This window comes from Ornithorhynchus anatinus, chromosome 6 (genome assembly GCF_004115215.2).
Source record: "Ornithorhynchus anatinus isolate Pmale09 chromosome 6, mOrnAna1.pri.v4, whole genome shotgun sequence".
In the NCBI taxonomy this organism is placed as follows: domain Eukaryota; kingdom Metazoa; phylum Chordata; class Mammalia; order Monotremata; family Ornithorhynchidae; genus Ornithorhynchus; species Ornithorhynchus anatinus.
The window spans coordinates 44404046-44426718 of NC_041733.1; the positions used below are offsets into that span (position 1 = coordinate 44404046).

Genomic DNA, 22673 nt, shown 5'->3' on the forward strand with positions numbered 1-22673 from the left:
TGGGAAAAGAGAGAAGAGGGAGCTCCTCTTCTAGAATGTTAGCTCCTTGAGGGAATGTCTACCAGCTCTGTACAAGTGATGGATGCAATACTCTCCACACAGTAAGTACTCAATAAATGCCACTGAATGAGGCATCGAGCTGATGGAGCACTTTAGACCCCCTGTTTGATGCAGAGAGGAACAGGTAAACCTTGGAGGCTTTTAAGGAGAGGGGCAGCCTGCACAATACTGTTTTAGCAAGGGGTTTCAGCAACAAAGTGAGGTTTGGGATGGACCGGTAAATCAGGCCCGTGGCCAACCAGGAGACCATTTGGATGGAGAGAGGAAGGGGAGAATTCTGGAAATGTTAAGGAAAATCCTGCAGGACTTAGCAGCAGACCGAATGTTGGGATGATTGAAAGAGATGAAAGAGTCAAGTATCCTGGAAAATGGAGTGGAGGACAATGCCAAGGTCGCCAATGCCAAGGGGAGGATGGGGGGGGTGTTGTCGACGTGACGGGAAAATCGATTCCCCAGTGTTGGGAGTTCAGGGTGGGGAGAGGGTTCGGGAGGGAAGAAGAGTAGTTCAGGGTTAGGCATGAGGAGTTCGAGGCGGGACATCCATGTCTGGGGAAAAGGAAACATGGAATGGCAGAGGATCAGAGAGGGCGGCCGGAGAGACAACAGCCCCCCAGTTCTCTGATCACAACTCCCCGGCAGCTCTGGGGGAGCCCCATCGATCCCTGCTTCCCCGCTTCGGCGGGCGCCGCGGAGCCATTGCCCATTGGTTAGGGTGGCGGATCAGGGCCACACTCTGCCAGGGAGCAGAGAGAGGGGACGGTAGGAGGCTGGCTCGGCCGGGTCTCAGTTGCTCCCTCCTCTGCTCCTCCCCGCCCCCCGGCCCCTGGGTGCCTCTGCTGTAGGAAGGGTAGGGGGGACGGTTGGGGGCTGGCTCAGTCCCATCCCAGCTGCCCCCTCCCCTCCTGGGGGTTGGCCACTGCTTCCCCAGGGTGCCTCTGTCTGCGCGGGGTGGTGATGGTGGGGGTGGTGATGACAGGGGAAGGGCAGAAGGGTCTCTCGGCCATTCCCCAGGAGCACAAATCAGCTTCCCATCTCGGGGCTCCAGGAGGGGGGGACTGGGGCAGCTTCCCCCCCAACCCTCTCATTCCTCATTTACAACCCAGAGGCGCAAGGATTGGCTTTGCTCCAGGGCTTGCCTCTCAGCTCAGACTCCTGCCCACTGGTCTCAGCTGACCCCTCCAATCCCAGGATCCCCAGTTCCTCCCTGCCTTTCTCCCAGCTCCAAGCTGAAACAGACACAGAAGCCGAGCGTTCTCTCTCTTCTCTGTTATCAATCAATCAATGGTTTTTAGTGAACTCTCACAGTGGGCAGAGCACTGTACCACTAAGAGAGTTGGTAGACATGTTCCATTTCTACTGCTGTCACCATCGACAGCAGAAGCATTTACCGAGATCATTCGTTCCTTCATTCAATCGTATTTACTGAGCACTTACTGTGTGCAGAGGCACTCTACTAAGTGCTTGGGAGAGTACAGTATAATTATAAACGGACACATTCCCTGCCCACAACGAGCCTAGAGTCTAGAGGGGGGTAGACAGACATCAATAGAAAGAAATTATAGCTACATACGTAAGTGCTGTGGGGTTGGGAAGGGAGAAGAATAAAGGGAGCAAGTCAGGATGATACAGAAGGGAGTGGGAGAAGAGGAAAGGGGGCCCTAGTCTGGGAAAGCCTCTTGGAGATAAGGCTTTGAAGGGGAGGGAGAATAATTGTCCGTCAGAGTTGAGGAGGAAGGGCATTCCAGGTTCTCGGGTAGATACGGGACAATCGGTACCCAGTGAGCAGTCAATAGATGCTCTTGATTGATTTACTGATTGTGTAGACACAGTCTCTTGACCCATTTGGGGCTCACAGTCCAAGTCTATCATGGGCAGGGCAGGGCACTGTTCTAGGCGTCTCCTGGATCTAGGGCACTGCATGCTCGGTTTTTCCAGACTGCTCTGGTTTGGGGGCTAGAATATGATCAGGCGATCATCCTCCAGGGATGCAAGCCAGCCTGCTTGGACTTGGCAAAGAAATGGCTTTTACGCATGAGTAGGGTGGGGAATGGGAAGGGTTTTCCTTAAGGCGAGATTTACGGAAAAAGCCAGCCTGAAATTCTGGGAGAAGCGGGTGGACTGTGTGCCTAATAATGATGATGGTATTTGTTAAGTGCTCACTATGTACCAAGCACTGTTCTAAGCTCTGGGGTAGATACAAGGTAATCAGGTTGTCCCACGTGGGGGTCTCAATCGCCGTTTTACAGATAAGGTAACTGAGGCATCGAGAAGTGACCAGCCCAAGGTCACATTGAGGACAAGTGGCGGATCTGGGATTAGAACCCATGACCTTCTGTCTACCGGGCCCATGCTCTATCCTCTACGCCATGCTGCTTCTGGGGGGAGAGCTGGACACTGGGCTTGTTGTGGGTCAAGCACTATGCTGGATACCTACTTGGCACTCTGCACTCAGAGGGATCCCCTGGACACGCCACATATGGAAACTCCCCCGATACAGGCCAGACAGAGGAGGGACAGAGGAAGGACGGAAAGACAGAGGGACAGAGGAGAGATAGAGGAGGACAGAGGAAGGAGAGAAGAAGGACAGAGGAAAGACAGAGGAGGGACAGAAGGAGACAGAGGCGGGACAGAGGAAGGACAGACAGAGAAGGGAAAGAGGAAGGACAGAGAAAGGACAGAGGAGGGACAGATAAGGGACAGAGGAAGGACAGATGGACCAAGGAAAGATAGAGAGACAGAGGAGAGACAGAGGAGGGACAGAGGAAGGACAGAGGAGAGTCAGAGAAGGGAAATAGGAAGGACAGAAGGGAGACAGACAGGAGAAAGAGGAAGGACAGAGGAGGGACAAAGGGGGCAGAGGAGAGACAGAGGAAGGACAGAAGGACAGAGGAAAGACAGAGGAGAGACAGAGAAGGGAAATAGGAAGGACAGAGGAAGGACAGAGGAGGGGCAGAGGAGAGAGGAGGGACAGAGGAGGGACAGTGGAGGGAGAGAGGAAGGACAGAGGAAGAAGGGGGGCAGAAGAGGGGCAGAGGAAGGATAGAGGAGGGACAGAGGATGGAAAGAGACAGAGGAGAGAAAGAGGAGGGACAATGGAGGGAGAGTGGAAGGACAGAGGAAGGAAAGAAGAGGGACAGAGGAGGGACAGAGGAAGGACAGAGGGAGACAGAGGAGGTACAGAGGAAAGACAGAGGAGTTGCCGAAGAGGGAAGCCTCGCTGTTTGGATGGGAGAAGTTTCTGGGGAAGATTGATAGGGTTGAGGGGATCCCGGAGGAAATGAGCCAGGGTTGGGGCCACCTGTGCCAAGCTGTTCAGACAGCCGGGACCGCCCAGCTCCAGCTCAACCTCACCCCAACCCGGCGCCAACTCCAGCCCCCATCCCACCCCAACCCAGGCCCAAGTCCAGGGGCCACTGAGACCTTCTTGAAGGTCACACAAGTGTCACACACATGACATCTGGGAGGTAGTGGAACAAAGTGAGGTCACAGCCACCATTTTGCTCATGTTCGCTGATTCCATGGGCTCCTAGGGCACTTCTCTGGAATCTCTGAGTCCCAACACCCCCCAACCCGATCAGACCCTCTGAGCTCCCCTCCCAGACCAGTGTGACATCACTGGAGGCGTCCACACTACAGGACTCAGCAGCATAAGGAAGCGTGGCCCCCCCAAAAAACAAAACCGGACATCAATGTGCCCACTTCCATACGGGAACCGGACAGGGGACGGATCATCTGAAAACCAGGCTGTCCATCCGGGTCCCAGTTCTGCCCCAGCTCCGCCCCAGTCCCAGTCTACTCTGGCCCAGAGGCATCAGCCCCGTGACCTCCACGGCCCAAGTGAACTCAGGCAGCAGGCCTAATCAAAAGCCAGGCTGCGGGCCCTAAGTTTGGAGTCCTGTCCAAGGGGAGAGACGGCGGCTCTAGGGAAGGCTCAGATTTTTAATCACCTCTGGGCGGTGGGGGCGGGCAGAGGGCGGGGGTCGCTGCTGGACCTACACCAGCTGGGCCACCTTCTGCAGGCTGACGATGTGAGCCTTCGCCACCTGACGGATAAACTCCTCCTCGTCGTGCTGCAGCTTGTAGAATGCTGCAAGGTTTGGGGGGCGGGGGGCTAGTCACGCCCCCTTGAAGGACAAGCCAAACATTCATCACCCTGAGTCCAGCCCCTCAGGTCTTCTCTGCCCACCTCACAGTCTCCTTCCAGCCCCTCCGGCTGCCTCAGCCCCCTGCCTTGACCCCCGACCTGTGCCGGCCTCCCTGTGTCCCTCCATGGGGGAGGGGGTCTGGCCACAGCCCGGATGATCCTGGGATTCAGGGCTTCTGGGGGTGGGGACACTGCTGGTGTGGAGATTCGGGGAGTGAATCAGGCCAGGGCACTGAGGGAGATTCAGGAAAAGAGACAGACCCACCCACCCCCGGAATGTTGGGGGGAAACGGGGCGGGGGGGAGAGACAGACCTACTCTGGTCAGGGATGTCGGGGAGAGACTGAGGCAAGGGGAGAAATAGGCCCGCTCAGAGGAGGGGTGTTGCAGTGGGGGAGACGGATATAATTGGTGGGGGAGATGGGTAGATATAATAATTATTATAATAATAATTATGGTATTTGTTAAACGCTTACTATGTGCAGAGCACTGTTCTAAGCGCTGGGGTAGATACAGGGTAATCAGTTTGTCCCACGTGGGGCTTACATTTTTTAATCCCCATTCTTACAGTTGAGGTAACTGAGGCGCAGAGAAGTTAAGTGACTTGCCCAAGGTCACACAGCTGACCAGCAGTGGAGCTGGTATTAGAACCCACAACCTCTGACTCCCAAGCCCGTACTCTTTCCACTAAGCCACGCCGCTTCTCTGTACGGTATATGTTAGGCGCTTACTTTGTGCCCAGCACCGCTGTAAGTGCTGGGGTAGATACAAGTTAATCAGGTCGGACCAAGTCTGTGTCCCAAATGGGACTCGCACTCATCCCCATTTTGCAGATGGGGGAACTGAGGCACAGAGAAGTGAAGTGACTTGCTCAAGGTCAAACAGCAGATAGGTGGGGGAGCTGGGACTAGAACCCAGGTCCTTCTGACTCCCGAGCCCATGTTCTATTCACCAAGCCGTGCTGCTTCTCCGGGCGGGGGAAGAGACAGACCAGCCCAGGGCCAGGGATGATGGCTGGGTGGGGGCCTGGGGCAGACTGACCGCTCTCGCCTCCTTGGGCGAACCCCCTCATACCTCCCACGCTTGGCTACACGCCCCCTCGCACCCCTACCTGGCCCAACACCACCCCACCCCACCCATGACCCAGGGGCCACCTTACCATGTAAGAGGACCTGGGCCCCTTTTTGGTCCAGAATCTTAGATATGGCCATGGGCAGCAAGTGGACGGTGTGTCCTGGGGAGAGGCAGGGAGTGGTCACTTGGACTGACCAAGATGATGGGAGTGAGGGGAGAGGGAAGGGAATTCATGCCATGGGGAATTCATGGGGGAGTTGGGGAGGGGTTACGGGGTAGGGGAGGGCTCATTTGGCTGCAAGGCCCAGGGTTTCCCCATCTTGGTGGGCCGGGCCCGGGTCCGGACCGGGTCGTGTGTCTGGCGACCGAGGCCCCGGGCGCGCGGGAGCAAAGAGAAAGAGGACAGAGCTCGGTGGGCGGCAGCGGACGCGGGCCGGGGTACCGATGAAGAGGGCGGCGGCCATGCGCAGCGTCCACTGGTTGCTCCAGACATAGCCGAGGGCCTGGGACAGGAAGAGGTCAGTGTTGGCGATCATGTTCTCCATCTGGTGAGGGGGGAGAGGGGAGAACTCAGGAGCCCCGACTGGCTCTGCCCCGCCCTGGGCAGCCAGCTGAAACTCCTGCCCTGCTCAGACCACCCGGGGGCTTGGACCGGCTTCTGGGGACGGAGGGGCTGGGCCTCCGGGGTCCTCGCCACCGACTCAGGAGGAGTGGGAGGGCCAGTGGTGGGAGTCTGTAAGATCGTTGGATGTGTCTGTTCATTGCTATCGATCTCTCCCGAACACTTAGGACAGCGCTCTGCATCCAGTGAGCGCTCTGCTCACTAAATACGATGGAATGAATGAACGTGTCTGGAGCCAGTCCTGCGCCGAGGCAGAGGAATGGCTCCGATGACCGCCCCGCGCCCCCGAGCTGCCCTCCTCTCAGGGCCGATCTTCACCCATTTGGCAGATGGGGAAACCGAGGCCCTAGGCCAAGGCTAAGGTAGTTTCCCCAGGGATGCAATGGAGGAGGAACTGGTGCGAGGCATTGCTTTCTCCTCAGCCCCCAGTCTCAACTCCCAGTCCCAGTCCACAGCCTTCAGCTCCCTGCCCCAGCCCTTCGCCCAGCTCCAGCCTCCTGCCTCTGGCCCCAACCCCGAAGCCCATCCTTCAGCTCCAGCCCAGTCCCTGCCCCAGTCCCTGCCCCACCTCAGTCCCAGCCTCCAGCTCCCAGCCCTGCCCCTGCCCCAGATTCCAGCCCGAGGTTCAGTCCCTGCCCCAGCCCCGGCCCCCAGCCCCCGACGGGCGCCTCACAAAGCACTTCCAGACGCTGTGCAGACCCCGGAGCCCGTCCTCCCAGGCTAGCCGCCGGAACAACTTCCCCAGCTCATCCCACTGCAGGAAGCTGGCGCAGCGGAAGAACGTCAGTTTGGCCTTCTGTGGAGCAACGGTGAAGCTGACGGGCTGGAGACCTTTGGACCCGGTCACCCGGAGGGGCTCCGCTCTCGCCTCACCCAGGCACCCGCCGGGGTCCAGTTTCAGGGGCAGGACCCGGGCGACTCGGGCCTCCGTCGGACCACGTCCTCCCGCGCTGCCGGGGCACACCGGGAAGGCCGGGGACCCTAGGGATGGGCACGGGAGGACTGGACACAACGAGAGGAGGGGCCCCAGGACTGCAGACAGCAGGAGGACCAGGGGGCCCAGGCAGATGGAGGGGCTCACCTTCACCACGGACTTGTCCTCATCCAGGAAGTGGAAGAACAAGGGAATGAGGGTTCGGCAGACCTGATCTTTCAGCACTTCGGGCTCTTTGTCCTCCAGGCTGCCCACCAGGTTGCCGAAGGCTGAGATGGCAGCTCCCCGGACTGCCTGCCTCTCCTGGAAGCAGAGAGCAGAGGTCAGGCCAGAGATATCTGCCTCAGAAGGAGGTGGGGGTGAGGTTTCTGGGTCCCACCTTCCTTCCTTCCTTGACCTTCCTTCCTGACTCTGGCCTGTGGACACATATTCCCCAGCCAGTTCACCCACTCACACCCTCCACTGCCCCCAACGCACTCGCACACACACGCGCAGGCGCCCTCACTCCCCAAACTCCACCCAATAGTGTGCCGACGTGGCCTGCCCACCGGCCCACGTCCCCGCCTCCCCACCCACCCAGCCCCACGTCCCCGGCCCGCAAGCCCCCAGGGGCCCTCACATCATCAAAGAAGGCCTGGAGGTTGAGGGCAATGTCCAGGCTGAGGGCGCCGGGCCCCTGCTTGCCCAGCTTGTACAGCACCTCCGACAGGGCGCATATGGCGCTCACCAACGCCTTCTCGTTAGCATCAAATAGGGCGTCCAGGAATGCGGGAACCTGCGCCCGCAGGAGGTCTCCCTGAGGGAGTCAGGGTCAGCCATGCCTGGGGTGGGGGGTGCGGGGAGGGCAGGGACCCCACATCCCCCTTCCCCCACCCAGGGCCGGCCCTCACCTTCTCAGGGTTGAGGAAGACGATGCTGAAGCCATGCAGACTGGCCACCCTCACCACCAAGTTGGGATCCCGGATGCCCCTGGTCAGGTGTCCGAGGATGACGTGGCGGGCCAGATGGTTGGCCATGGCAGGGCTCCTCAGAAACTGGAAGCGGTTTGGATCGCTGGCCGGCCTCGTCCCACCACCCCACCTCAGCTGCCAGCCGGGCCCTCAGAGACCAGCCTCGCAGGCCACCTCAGGGTCCAACCCCAAAGCCACCTCTGGGATGAGTCTCGCAGAACACCTCATGGTTTAGCCCCCGGGGCCACCTCAGGGCCCGGCCTCAGGGACGGAATCTAGGGACCACCTCAAAGACGAGTCTCCTGTAAGCTTTCTTTTAGATTGCAAGCTACTTGAGTGTGTATCCTTGCTCCCTTGTATTCTTCCCACAAGGCGAGTACAGTGCTCTGCACAGAGTGAGTGCTTAATACTGTTGATGAACGGGACGATGACTCTATGTCTGGGTTGTGTGCATCTAATGTCTGTGTCTCAGCCGTCATTCGGTCCCCTTCACTACACTGTCCCCGCCTTCCTCCCCGTGTCCCTCTTCAGTATATATATATGCGGGAGGCGGGGGAGAGGGACAGAGTGTGTACGTGAGTGTCTGCTTGCGCACACTGTCTCACCAGACTGCAACCTGGGGCTGTGACTTCTTTTTAGGTCCCATCCCCAACCCCCGGGACCGCGGTCAGGGTGAGGGCCGGGGTCCTCTCCGCTGGGTGGTCCCCTGGCCCGGTGCGCACCTCAGTGAAGAAGATCATGGCCACCATTCTCTGCCTGTCCTCCTCCTTCTGGATCATGGTCAGTGCCTGGAGCAGGATGCCGGGAATGCGGGGGGAGTGGAACTCCACCATAGCCCTGAGCGGAGACCCGCCCCCAGGCATCCTGAGCCTCGGGAGCCTCAGGCCCGGGAGCTTGAGCGGGGAGCCGCCCCCAGGCACCCCAAGACCGGCACCCCAGGCCCAGCACCCTGAACCCTGAGCCACGGGAGCCTAAACCCTGGACTCCTGAACCCCCAGGCACCTTGAGTCCGACACCATGAACCCGGCACCCTGAACCCCGGGAGCGGGAGTCCCCGGAGCCTGAGCTGAGGCCTGCCCCCAGTCACCCTGAGCCCCAGGAGCCCGTTCCACTGGAGAAGTTGGCAGGCGGACCAGGCCCTCTCTCTGAGTGCGGCATCTGTGCCAAGCCGCTAGCGAGACCAACCCAGAGCAGCCCATGTGACTGCAGCCTCCTGGGGCCTCAGACTAACGGCTCTCTCCTGCTGCCCCTGGGCCGCGGGGTCCCCAAGGACAGAGGGGACTCTTGTCCTGCAGGCTGGCCTCTGCCCCGCTTCTGTCCTGCACTGTCTGAGCCCTGCCGTTTTATCAGTGGCACCCCCAGCTCTCTGCCTCTCCGTGCCAGGCATAGCCCATCCCACCGGCCCTCATCCCACCCCCGGCCCCCACTCCCCGGGCCAGCTCTGGGCTAAGGCCCTGGCTGTACCTGGCCAGCAGGCAGACTCCGTTGCAGTAGGTCAGCGGTCCAGCAAGCTGGTCCCAGGCCTCCTGCAGCTCCAGGAAGGCAAACTCCTGCCAGAAGCCGTTCTTGGAGAACAGGCTCTTGACAGCTTCCACGGACGTGCTGCGGCCGAGCCGAGCCAGGGCCGGGGCGGAGAGAGGGCGGGAACGCCGTCGGCCCCCACACGCACGGCTCCCGGCCTCCCCGCTCCGGGGCCCCCAGCTTCTTGCCCCCAAGATCCCCATCCCCTGCTCCCCCAACTCCCTACTCCCCCGACTCCTGTTCCTCCCGACTCCCAGTCCTCCCCACCTCCCAGTTCTCCTTGTTCCCAGTCCTCCCCAGCTCCCAGGCTTCCCAGCTCCCAGTCCTCCCTGCCTCCCATTCCCCCCAGCTCCCAGGCCGCCTGACTCCCAGTCCCCCCAGGTCCCCAGTGCCTGACTCCCAGACCCCCAGTTCCCCCAGCTCCCTACCACCCCACCTCCCAGGTCCCCCAGCTCACGGGCCCCCCGAGTCCCTGCCCCACCGGCTCCCAGGTCCCCCAGCTCCCGGCCCTCCCGGCATCCGTACCTCCGGCTCGTGGCCCTCCCAGCCCCCAGATCCTGGCTCCCAGCACTATGGCTCCCGGCTCCTGATTCTCGGCCCCAGGGGCACCTGCATGGGGTCGCCACCAGGGCCCTCTGACCGGAGTGGCCCTTCCAGTACACCTCGTCCTCATCCAGCAAGTCCAGGTCAAAGATGTAATGGATTTGGGTGACCAGTGCAAAGAAGAGGCGGGGGTAGGCGGCGTGCAGGGCCTCCTGGTACTCAGGCACAAACAGCATCTCATACAGTGTGTTCATGGCCTGGGGAGAGGGCGGGGTGGAGGCCGGGCGTGGGCCACCGAGGTCTGGGAGAGGGTGGGATGGGTGCTGGGAGGGTGCTAGCGGGGGCTGGGAGAGAGGGTGGGTTGGAGCAGGGTGAAGGCAGTTGGGAGCTCAGGGAGAGGTGACATGGAAGCTAGGCAGAGACTGGAGGAGGTGGGGGAGAGGAGGCTGGTGGAGGCAGGGGGGGACTGGGTGAGAGGGTGCGATGGAAGCTGGGTGGGGGCTAACAGAGGTTGGGGGAAGAGGGAGGGATGGAGGCCAGGCGAGGGCCAGCAGGAGCTGGGGAGAGGGCAGGATGGTGGATGGGCGGGGGTCAGTTGGGACTGGGAGAGGACAGGATGGTGGCCGAGCGGCGACCAGCCAGGGCTGAGGAGGGGGACGGATGGAGAACCGGTGCCCTGGGCTCTCAAGTTCTCAGAGGGGAAGCCTCCCAGCCACATTCCCGGGGCTGATGCCGTGCCCGCCGGGGGTTCCCCAGGACTCACAGCCAGAGACTCAGGGTACGTCTCTTCCTCGATCTGGCAGATCTGCTCCAGAGAGGGCCGCTCCTCCAGCTTCTCGAGCAGCAGCAGCAGGACCCGCGGGGAGATGTGGGGCTCCGAGCCCACGGCCCGCCACAGTTCTACCACGTGCCTGATGGGGGTGCGGGAAGCCACTCAACCAGGGCTTCCTCTGCTCCCAAGGAGACGGTGATGGGAAGGGGATGCCCTTGCAGACTCCTATGGAGGTGCTGGGGGAGAGAGGGCTTGGAGCACAGACTGGAAGGACCTGGAGCAATGAAGGGTGCTGGGAAGAGTCTGGAGCACTGAAAGGATTGGGGCAGAGTCTGGAGCACTGAGGGGAGAGGGCCTGGAGCACTGAGGGTAGAGGGGCAGGGGTCTTTGTAGTCCCTGTCAATAAATGGGTGTTAGGTGAAACCCATAGCCCCCACGTGGACAGGGATGTGTCCGATATGTTCTGTCCCGGATCAACCCTAGCGCTTATCCCAGTGCTCGGCACGTAGTAAGCACTTGCCCAATACCACAGTGCGGATTCATTCATTCATTCAATCGTATTTATTGAGCCCTTACCGTGTGCAGAGCACTGTACTAAGCGGTTGGAATGTACACTCTGGCAGCAGGTAAAGACAATCCCTCCCCATGAGTTATCGCCAATCTGGGGAGGGGGCCGGGGGCAGGGGCCTGGGGCGGGGGTCAGGACCGTACCTGTCCATGGACACAGAATACTCCAGGAAAGCACCCACCAACTCCCGGGTGTGTTCGCGGACCAGCACGGAGATGGCTCGCAGGGCCTCTTGCTTCACTGCCAACGTGCGGATGAAACACAGCTGCAGGTAAACTCTCTTCCCGATGTTGGACACCTGGGGCAGGGGAGGCTCGGAAGTGGGCCCGGGGGTCGGGGATGGGGGTGCGCGGGGCTTTATGAGATTGTGTGCCCACGCGTGTTTGCTTGTACGTGCGTCCTCCGCTTTTCCACCGTGGGGGCCCCCCAGTCGGGGGGACAGGTAGGGCTTCGTGGGGAGAGGTCAGGTTGGAGACCCTACGGAGGCAGGTGGGGCTGTCGTGGCCCACCATCCGAATTCTGGCTGACAGGACTCCTAAGGTCTCTGACTTCTCCACGCTGGGCCACGCAAAACGCTCAGCACAGAGCGAAGGCTCAGTACACGGTCTCCGCTGATTGACGGATTGACGGATTGGGCTGGGAGGGCCCTGCAGACCCAGCGCAAAGCCAGATGGACCCCTGTTCTGGACGGGTCCCAACCCTCAGCCCCCGGGCCATCTCCCTTCTGGGCCGCGCGGTCTCTCTCTTCTCACCTGGAGCCCCCTCCTCTTTCAGGAAGCCTTCCGGGCTCCTGAGGATGAGCGAGCTCCCCTCTGGCTTGGCCCAGCCCCTCCCGCCCCCAGCCCCTACGGAAAGTTCCCTGATGGTCCTGGCAAGATGGGGTGGAAGCCCCCCTCCCGCAGATTCCCCCGTCCTCCCTCTCCCGCCGCCCCGCTCCCAGCCTCCTGCCTCCTCCAGCTGGTTGCCGAAGATCTCGAAGGTGACGTAGAGCATCTGGGCCGCGGTCTGGGCCCGGAAGTGGATGGGGCCACACAGCCCGTCCAACAGGGTGCCCAGCAGGTCCCTCAGCTGCCATGGTTCAAACTGCTCCCCGAAGGCCTGCAGCGGGGCAACGTGTCGAGCTGTGGCACGGGTCACCTGGGGTCTCCCCAGGCTCTCCCCGGGGCCCCCTACCCCTCTGGGGCCTAGACACTCCACCCAAGGAGCTGGCGAGGGATACAGTCAGAGGCTTGGACCCACGGTCAGATGCCATCCAGCCTCTTGGCAGAGAGGGAGCTGGCTAGGCAGCATCAGGGTGTGGTGACCCAGAATTGGTGACGTGGGGTCCCTAGGAAGGCTGGCACCGGCAGTTCCGACCCAGGCCTTCCGGCGGTGTGGTCTGGGGAGAATCAGATTCTATTCCTGGCATGGGGTCCTGGGGACTGAGGCAAGCGGCGTGGATTAGTGGATAGAGCGTGGGCCTGGGAGGCAGAAGGACCTGGGTTCTAATCTGCCACTTGTCTGCTGTGTGACCTTGGGCTTAACCTCTCTGGGCCTCAGTTACCTCACCAGTAAAATGGGGATTACGAGTGTGAGCCCCTTGTGGGACAGGGACTGTGTCCAACCAGATTAATTTTTATCCACTCCAGCACTTAAAACAGTGCTTGGCATATAGTAAGCGCTTCACAGTACCATAATTATTAGCCTCATGGGCCCAAATGACCACCATGGATCCTTGGAGGATCAAGAGCCCAGGGGCCCACAGAAACGTTTCCTCCTGGGAAGAAAGTGGACAAAAGTCAGGTTCGGGACTTGGAGTTCTCTTGGCTACGGGCTGGGACAGTGTGGTCCTGCAATCGTGCTCAATAAATACGACTGATCGAAGGATTGATTGATTTCCAGCTGCTTCCTCCTAGCCCTTTCCCAATCTCCTGCACAGCTCAAAGTCAACTCCTCAAGGAAGCTTGCACAGTCACTTCCTCCCACTATCCACCCTGCTCAAACCACATTCCTCCCCTTCGACTGCCACTTCGACATGGATGATTCCCAAATCTCTCGTTCCAGCCCTGACCTCTCTCCTTCTCTGCAGTCTCACGTTTCCTCCTGCTTTTAGAACATCTCCGCTTGGATGACCCACCAACACCGCAATCTTAACACATCCAAGTCAGAACTCCTCATCTTCACACCCAAATCCTTTCCCTTCCCTCTTCCTTCCCATCACTGTAGATGACACCACCATCCACCCTGTCTCGAAAGCCCATAACTGTGGAATTATCCTCAACTTTTTTTAAATGTATTTGTTGAACACTTACTAAGTGCCGGGCACTGTACTAGGTGCTGGGCTAGATACAAGTAGACAGGTTGGACACGGTCCATGTCCCACTTAGGGATCACAACCTTAATCTCCATTTTACCATAGGAGGTCATTAAGGCTCATAGAAACAAAGTGATTTGCCCAAGGTTACCCAGCACACAACTGGAGGAGGGAGGATTAGAACCCAGGTCCTTTTGGGTTCTATCTCAAGACTGATCTTCTCCTTTAAACTTCATATTCGATCTTCATATTCTCATGAATCTGCCCTTTCCTCTCCATCCAAACTGCCATATACTTGCCATAGCCCGCCTTGACTACTGCATCAGCCTCCTCGTTGACCTCTCTGCGTCCAGCCTTTCCCATCCCCAATCCTTACTTCACCCTGCTGCCTGAATCATTTTTCTAAAACGAAAAATCAGTTCCTGCTTCCCCAGTCCTTAAAAACTTCCAACGTTGGGGAAACCCCTGACGCGGGTGGTCCTCCTTTCTAAGGGAACCAGTTCCCCAGGATAAGACAGAGGATAACCCTGAGACGATCCTGAGAGAGACCTGCTGTCACCAGTTGGAAATTGAGTAGGCGTTGGGTAGGGACGGAGGCGAGCTGGCGAAGAGGATGACATGGCTAGGGTCTCATTTGAATGGTCCTGCCAAGTGGATGCAACACGTCAGCACATACTAAGACTGGGCCGAGGATAGTGCGGGTGGAGGATGGAGTGTGCCATATCTCTCCATCCTCTGGACGGCTCCCACGGGATAAACACGGAGGAGATAAAATGTGAGCCTGAGGGTGGAGCAGGGGCTCTTACTGCCAGAGTTGGGCCTCCGGGGTCCTCGGTCTCTTGGTTTGAGGGTCTTTCGGCAGAGGGGGTGTGCCCTGCCGAGGGACCGGGGCCTGCGGGGGCCCAAACAATGAATTCAGCTCTAGTCACACAAAGGCACCCGTTTGCCATCAGATAACGCAGAGCAGCTTCGAGCCAGCACTTAAACATCGCTGGTGTCTCCTGAACAAGTGGAGGGGTCGGTGCGGGGATCTGCCTAACAGAAACTTCCGACCACTGGACCGAAGGCACTCAATCAGTTCTCTCTTTCCTACTTCACCTTGCTGATCTGCTACAACTCAGCCAGCTCACTCCGCTCCACTTACGACGACCTGCTCGCCCGCTGTGCCTCAAGCTTGTCCATCACCGCTGACCTCCGCCCAAGTCCTCCCTCCTGCCTGGAAGTCCCTCCCACTTCATATCTGACAGAAGACTACTCTCCTCAAAGCCTTTCTAAAATCACATCTCCTCCAAGGAGCCTTCCCTGATCAGGCCTTCACTTCCCTCATTCTCCTTCCCTTCGGCATCGCCTGTGCACTTCGGTCTCTATCGCTAGGGCACCCTCGCAGCACTTATGGACCTACTTTATGTGTGTCTCTGTTGTATTGGACTCTCCCGAGCGCTTAGTCTTTAGTCCTTAGTCCTTTGAGCACCCAGTAAGTGCTCAGAAATGCCATGCACTGAATGATCGATGTAGTTACTGTGCCTACGTGAAGATATGTGACTGTGGGCAAGTCACTTAACTTCTCTGTGCCTCAGTTACCTCATCTGTAAAATGGGGATTAAGACTGTGAGCCTCACGTGGGACAACCCGATTATCCCGTATCTTCCCCAGCGTTTAGAACAGTGCTCGGCACATAGTAAGCGCTTAACAAATGCCAACATTATTGTATTAAACCTAGTAGAAGCAGCAGAGGACTGGGAGTCAGGAGACCTGGGTTCTAACCCTAGCTCTACCACCTGCCTTCTGTGTGGCCTTGGGCAAGTCACCTAACATCTCTGTGCTGCAGTTTCCTCATCTTCAAAATGGGGATTCAATACCCACCTGTTCTCCCTCTCCTTTAGACCGTGAGCCCCCTGTGGGGTGGAGACTGTGTCTCATTTCCTTAAATTGGATCTCCCCCCGGTGCTTAGTGCTTGGCACATAGTGACCAAACAAATACCAACATTATTAACAAATACCCTGATGCCTAGGATCAAAGTTGGTAGTCCACGCGACTGTTCCAACTCTCCGACTGAGCTGGGGGTTTCCCATGGGTGGGAAGATAGAGGTCCTGCCCCCCACTCCCGGCCCCTCATGGCCTGGGAGCTCTCAGTGAGGTGTACCTGTCCACTGACAGTACCCTAGGGGATTCCTGGAAGCCAGGGACCGGGGCTGGGTGGGCATCTGGCAGCTAGCTGAGCAGTCACCTTCACGATCTGGAAGCTGCTGAGGGAGGAGAAGGACTCCAATCCCAATTCCTGGTCCGGCGAGCAGACCGTCATGGGACAGCGCTTCTTCATTTTCAGATGGGCTTCCGCCTCATCCCTCAGCCCTGTGGGCACACCCAAGCATCTGTTTGCCCCGAAACGGGCCGGAGGGGAGAGAGAGGGCGGGGAGGGCCCTGCAACCCAATCTGTATAGGCAGTCCCTACGCCCCCACCCTCACTCCTGACCCCAGCTAGGGGCTCTTGAGTCTGTGTTCCTTAAGGGGCTATAGCTTAGGTGTTCCAACCGGCGGAAAATTTCCACAACTCCAGGGGCGGGCTCGGCCCATCGATGGCCCGGAGGAGTATGGACTGGATGCCAGAGGAGGTAGGGGGAGAGAGGGAGGGAAGTGGAAAGGAAGGAGAGAAGGAGGGAGGGCGGGCGGGGCTACAAGCACCAGGGAAACCTTCCTGGAGGAGCGGGATTTTTGCTGAGTCCTGCAGGCCAGGAGGGAGGAGGAAGAGCCCCATGGAGGGACCGGGCAGCCCCGGGTATGAAGGGCAAAGGGAGGAAAAGCAGCCTGCCCTCTTGGCCTCCTGCTGCGGCCCCCTTGGCCTCCAGCAGCCCCTGGCCTGCCCAGGCCTTACCCTTCTGGCGCAGCATGACATTGTAGAGGTAGAACACCGCCTCCATGGCCTGGGTCCTCGTGGCCTCTTCAGGGTCCCCACACAGCATGCCCAGCATGCCCACTAGATGCCCCATTCTGCTGAACTGGATGGCCGGCTGTGGAGAGAGAAGGGGGAGACCCCAGCCCCAGCCCAGGGGGACTTCTCAGGGGAGGCAGGGACCCAGTTCCCATCCGTGGGCGTGGGTGAAGAAGGCGGGAGAGGAGGAGGGTGGGGGATGAAGGGTTAGCCATGGAAGGCTTCCTGGAGGAGATGCAATTTTAGGCGGGCTTTGAAGGTGGCTAGAGCGATGGTCTGTCGGACGTGAAGGGGGAGAGAGTCCCAGGCCGAAAGGAGGAGGTGGGTGAGGGGTCGGCGGTGAGATAGATGAGGTCAAGGGATGGGAATAGGTTGGTGTTAGAGGAGCAGAATGTGACCAATCGTAATACTTCTACTGCGACTAGTGCTGTGGCTAATAATGCCACTAATAATTACGATGCTTGTTAAGTGCTTACTATGTGCCAAGTACTGTTCTAAGCGCTGGGGCAGATACAAGTTAATCAGGTTGGACACAGACCCTGTCCCACATGGGGCTCACATGCTTAAAATCTCCATTTTATAGATGAGATAACAGAGGCCCAGAGAAATGAAGTGACTTGCCCAAGGTCACGCAGCAGACGCGTGGCAGAGCCGGGATTAGAACCCAGGTCCTTCTGATTGCCAGACCCGTGCTCTATCCACTAAGCTAATGCTACTATTAGAGCGAAGCCCGATTCTCCCATTCCTCCTCCCCCTTCCACTCCCGCCCCTTCAGGGTGAGGATCTGGGTCTGGTGGGGCAGGGGGATAGGCGACAGAGAGATGCACGGACCTGGGGGCATGGAGGAGAGCGAGGGGACGGACATGAGTAGGGCCGGTGGACTCACTGCGAGGCTGAACCGCTCCACGACAAACTTGAGGAGGATGGTGCTGGTCCTCACCGCTCGCTGACGCTCATGCGATTTTCTTGAATTCATCCAGTGGCTGATTTGCTGCGGGGAGGGGCAGGGGGCGGGGCAGGTGAGCCCGGCCAAGAGACAGAGAGAAATGCCTACAGAGGGAGACGCGAAACAGAGACAGAGAAAGAGAGGTACAGAGAGGGGGATGCAGAGGGATGTGAAGCCGAGACGGGAGAGAAATAGAGATGGAGTGATGCAGAGACAGAAAAAGAGGGGTACAGAGAGGGAGATGCAGAGAGATGTGAAGCGGAGACAGAGAGAGAAACAGAGAAGTGGAGAGATGCAAGACAGAGACAGAGGCAGAGATAGAGACATAGAGAGGGAGATGGAGATCGATGAGAGAGACAGAGAATGGGGGCACAGAAAACTCAACCTAACCCTCTCTCACCAGGCCTGGGTATAGCTTTAAGGGACCACATGTCCCTGACCCCTCCCCTCCGGGCTCCTCCAGAGGCAGCAGGGGAATGTGGGGGTGACCCATGCGAGAGGAGGGTCTCTGTACCCTGAATTTAGGGAAAGCTGAGCCCCCAGGAGCCCCCAAGTCCGTCCACCGCCCCCCCACCGACCCTTCCGGGCCTGATCTTTCTTACCTCCAGGATGTACTGCGCCTCATTCGGGCTGGGATTCTCCCACAGGAGACCCTGCAACATCTGATCCAAGGCCGACATAGTGTCCCTGTACAGGTCCTAGACCAGCGGAATCAACACCCATCAATCGACTGTAGTTATCGATCAGCGACCGAGTGCTGGAACTAATCACTTGGGAGAGGACTGGTAAAATAGAGTTGGTAAACACGATCCCTGGCCTCAAGGAGCTTAGGGTCTAGCTGGGGAGAAAGACGTTAAAAGAGGAAGCGGGAGACGACAAGAATATTGACCGAGAGTGGGGTGAGTCTCTACGTGCTTATTGGGTTAGGGTTTAGGTGCACAGGCGGAGCAGAAGGGATGAAGAAGCAGCATGGCATAGTGGATAGAGCGTGGGCCCGGGGGTCAGAAGTTTGGGCAGGTCACTTTGCTCCTCTATGCCTCAGTTACCTCATCTGTAAAATGGGGATTGAGACTGTGACCCCCCACATGGGACAGGGACTGCGTCCAACCCAATTTGCTCGTATCCACCCGGCGCTTAGTACAGTGACTAAGTAAGTGCTTAACAAATACCATAATTATTATTGTGATTATTAGAATAGGGCAGGGAGATGAGAGGTTATTCAGGGAAGCCTTCCTGGAAGATTATGATTTAAGCAGGATTTGAGAATGGGGAGAGCAGTGGTCTGTCAGATATGGGGTGGGAAGTTAAAGGCAGAGGGAGGGTGTGATCCAGAGGTGGATGAGGAGATCAAGGTACAGTGAATAGGATGGAATTTAGAGGTGTGAAGTGTGCAGGGTGCGTTGGTGTGAGCAGAATAGAGGTGGTAGTTGAAACACAGAAGTGGGAGCAAATAAGTTCTCCAAGGGAGTGGGTGTAGATGGAGAATAGAAGGGGACACCCTTGAGGGACACCCACAGTTAGGGGGTGGGAAACAGAGGAGGAGCCTGTGAAAGAGAATGAAAAGGAGTGACAGAAGGGGAACGACGAGAGGACAGCGTCAGTGAAGCCAAAGGTAGATAAAGTTTGCGGGAGAAGGGGGAGGTCCACAACGTCAAAGGCAGCCGCGAGGTCGAGAAAGCTTAGAATGGAGTAGAGGCTGATGGATTTGGCAAAGAGGCCTGGGGGAGGGCAGTCTCAGCGGAAGGGAAGGGGCAGAGAACAGGGGACCAGCTGGACCCCAGCCGAGGGCCGGAGATGAGGCCACCCAGCCAGCCCGGTCCCCCCTCTAACCCACCCCCCGTGGCAGGCTGAAGGTCTCTGGGTGGTCCCATCCAGATAGGCTGGGGGTGTTTGGTTGCACGTCCAAGGAGTCAGCTCCTCGGGCATCAGCTGTCAATCAAGCTGTCCCTAGGCCATTCAGACAGCCGCACTGTGGCTCCACACCCACCTGCCACTAGCCCCACAGAAGAGGGCCCAGGGATGAACACAGGAGCTCCACTACCCTGCCTGCCAGACTGGGAACTCAATGGAAACCCTCTGCTATTAAAGGCGATCGTAAGATCGAGGCCCGTACTGCTTGCGGGTGGTCAGTCGGTCTTCAGTCGGGGTCAGGGCCAGAGAGATCCGTCGGAGACAGTGGGGGCCGGGGTCGGAGGGGGTGTGGGGCAGTCAGTCAGACCAGATCGGGACGGGCAGAGAGGGCAAGGCCGCGGGGAGTGCCCACCTTGATGCTGGGAGGGTTGACCATGAGGCAGCTGTGCCTCTCCAGGGTCTCTAGCAGGGGCAGAGTGAAGAGGCTCTGGAAGCAGGTGTACAGCAGGTCGGACCTCTCCTTGGGCTGCAGTGGGGGCTTCAGTTTGCTGCCACGGAGACAAGCCGCTGGAGAGGGGGCTCCTGAGCAGGAAACTCCCCTCCCAGGGGGCAGGTACCGCCCCACCCCGGGTACAGGGGAATGGGGGAGCTGGGGAGCGGGGTCGGAGCTTGCCGGCGAGGATACCTGAGTCCCGCCACGGCCACCAGAGCTTTCTGACGGTCCAGGGTACAGAGGGTGTCCCGCGGCTCCTTCTCAATCAGCTTCTGCGGGACCCAAGCCAGAGTCATCCGGCCAGCCGGTGAACAAGTGAGCCGGCCTGCCAAAAAGCCACTGAGAGAGTGGGCCGGCCTGGGGTGGCTGGAGGCAGGGGAATGGACTAGATGACCCCTCTAAGTCTCCTCCCGTGTGAGTCCCGGTCACGGGAGAGAGTCACTCCGAGCCTTCTCCTCTTCTCCCGCCGTGGAGGGCTGAGGTGATTGAGTGCAGGGAGGAAGGAGGACAGGGTTGTTCCAGCCACCTCATCTAGGAGTCCTGAGTAAGGAGACGGAGTGGGAGGCCGCGAGGGAAGCCGAGAGGCAATGCGGGGGAGTAGAAAAGGCATTTCAGGAGGCCTGAAGAACAGCATGGAGGAGAAAGAGGGAGGAGTTGGAATGGAGGGGATTTCTGGAAGACTCTTCTGCATCATCCTTGTGCTTGGATCTGTACCCATTAATTACTTGATATTCACCCCACCCTCAGCCTCACAGCACTTTTGTCCATATCGCTAGGTTATTTCACTGCTTTTCTCCCCAGCTAGACTGTAAGCTTCCTGTGAACAGGGAACGTGACTACCAGTTCTGTTACGGCGTACTTTCCCAAGCGCTTAGTAAAGGGCTCTGTTCACAATTAAAGGCTCGATAAGTGATTAAGGGAGAAGCAGCAGGGCCTAGTGGATAGAGCACAGGACTGGGAGTCAGAGGACCCGGAGAAGCAGCGTGACTCAGTGGAAAGAGCACGGCCTTGGGAGTCAGAGGTCATGGGTTTGAATCCCGGCTCTGCCACTTGTCAGCTGGGTGACTGTGGGCAAGTCACTTAACTTCTCTGGGCCTCAGTTCCCTCATCTGTAAAATGGGGATTGAGACTGTGAGCCTCACAGGACAACCTGATTAGCCTGTATCTACCCCAGTGCTTAGAACAGTGCTCTGCACATAGTAAGCGCTTATACCAACATTATTATTTTTATTATTATTGTTATTAATAATCCTGGCTCTGTTGTTTGCCTGCTGTGTGACCTTGAGCAAGTCATTTCACTTCTCTGCGCCTCAGTTACCTCAACTAAGAGAGTCCCTCGGGGTTCGGTTCTGGATCCCCTTCTGTTGTCCATCTACGCCCACCCACTTGGAGAATGAATTCACTCCCATGGCTTCAACTACCACCTCTATAGGGATGATTCCCAAATTTACATCTCCAGTTCTAATCTCTCTCCCTCTCTGCAGTCCCACGGGGACAGAAAACAAATCGAGGGGGAGGAGGAGGAGAGCCACAAGGCTGCCTCCTCCATCTCTCGTCCCCCCCAGTGACCTTGCCACAATAACCTCATCGGCAAAATTGAAACTATCCGTTAAGTTTGCCCCCCAAAATCTCCCCTTCACCTTTCCGGTCCCTCTCCTAATCTCCCTAATCAATCTCTCGGCCTTCCCACCCATCTCTCAAGAGATCTCCCGACTCCTTTCAAAATCATTTCCCTCCACCTGCACCTCCAGCCCCATCCTTTTACCCCTTATTAAAACACTCACCCCTCCCTGACCGCCATCTTTAACTTCTCCCTCTCCAGTGACTTCTCCCCCTCCGCTTGCAAACAGAGCCCTCCGCCTCCTCCAGCCCATCTCTCCATCTCCCTTCTATCGTTCCCGTCCAAACCCCTAGAGCGAGCCTCCTGTATCTTCACTTGCTCTCCTTTGACGCCCTTTCCAGCTGGCTCCCCTCTCCTCCACCCCATGGAAACTACCCTCTCTTAGGCTGTGAGCTTGATGAGGGACAATTTGTATCTTCTCCCGGAGCTTTGAAAGGTGCTCGACATGCAATAAGCCCGTAACAAACAGCATAATTATTATGAATTATTATTAAGGTTCCCAACGACCTCCTTCCTGCCAGATCCAGTGGTCTCTAGTCCATTCTAATCCTCGACCTCTCTGGTGCCTTCGACACTGTGGGCCACCCCTTTCTCTTGGAAACATTTTCTAATCTCGGCTTCACTGACACCGTCCCCTCCTGATTCTCGAACACAACACTTCACTCTCCTGACACCAACCTTCTCACTGTATCTCGGTCTCATCTCTTTGGACTTTAACCCCCTTGCTCATTCCTTCCTCCCTGCCTGGAACTCCCTCCCCTTTCGTAGCCGACAGACCGCCACACTCTCCCCCTTCAGAGCCCTCTTAAAACGATAGCTCCTCCAGGAAGCCTTCTGTGACTAACTTTTCATTTCCCTTATTAATAGTAATAATACTAATGATAGGAAGTGCTATCTGTGAAATGCTTCCTCTGTGTCAAACACTGAACTAAGAGCTAGGATAAATACATGATAATCAGGTCAGATAATTAGGTCCCTGTCCCTATTCCCCCTCCTTTGTCTGTCATTTGGGCCTGTACTGGGGCTCACAGTCTAAGAAGCGCCATGGCGTAGTGCATAGTCACAGACCTGGGAGTCAGAGGTCCTGGGTTCTAATCCTGACCCTGTCAACTGTCTGCTGTGTGACTTAGGGTGAGTCACTTAACGTCTCTGGGCCTCAGTTCCCTCATCTGCAAAATGGGGATGAAGACTATGAGCCCCACGTGGGACAACCTGATTACGCCGTATCTACCCCGGTGCTCAGAACGGTGCTTGGCGTAAAGTAAGCGCTTAACAAACACCGACATTATTATTATTATAAGGGACTGTGTCTGACACAATTAGCTTGTATCTACCCCAGTGCCTAGAACAGT

General features: G+C 57.9%; 1 protein-coding gene across 1 annotated transcript in view; it reads right to left on the reverse strand.

Moving 5' to 3' along the window:
* Positions 1–3979: 3979 nt before the first annotated feature.
* Positions 3980–22673, reverse strand: part of LOC103165498 (maestro heat-like repeat family member 5) — a 45374-nt gene continuing 26680 nt past the window's right edge. The window contains exons 12-30 of the mRNA XM_039912452.1: positions 19893–19972; positions 19620–19755; positions 17959–18054; positions 17297–17401; positions 16354–16489; positions 15709–15833; positions 12136–12285; positions 11331–11485; positions 10611–10758; positions 9830–10104; positions 9248–9385; positions 8506–8620; positions 7724–7867; positions 7453–7629; positions 6981–7136; positions 6573–6695; positions 5720–5822; positions 5363–5437; positions 3980–4147 (exon numbers count right to left, since the gene is read on the reverse strand). Of these exons, the coding sequence (XP_039768386.1) occupies positions 4053–4147; positions 5363–5437; positions 5720–5822; positions 6573–6695; positions 6981–7136; positions 7453–7629; positions 7724–7867; positions 8506–8620; positions 9248–9385; positions 9830–10104; positions 10611–10758; positions 11331–11485; positions 12136–12285; positions 15709–15833; positions 16354–16489; positions 17297–17401; positions 17959–18054; positions 19620–19755; positions 19893–19972 (2532 nt within the window). The 3' untranslated portion in view covers positions 3980–4052. The remainder of the gene's footprint in view (positions 4148–5362; positions 5438–5719; positions 5823–6572; positions 6696–6980; positions 7137–7452; positions 7630–7723; positions 7868–8505; positions 8621–9247; positions 9386–9829; positions 10105–10610; positions 10759–11330; positions 11486–12135; positions 12286–15708; positions 15834–16353; positions 16490–17296; positions 17402–17958; positions 18055–19619; positions 19756–19892; positions 19973–22673) is intronic.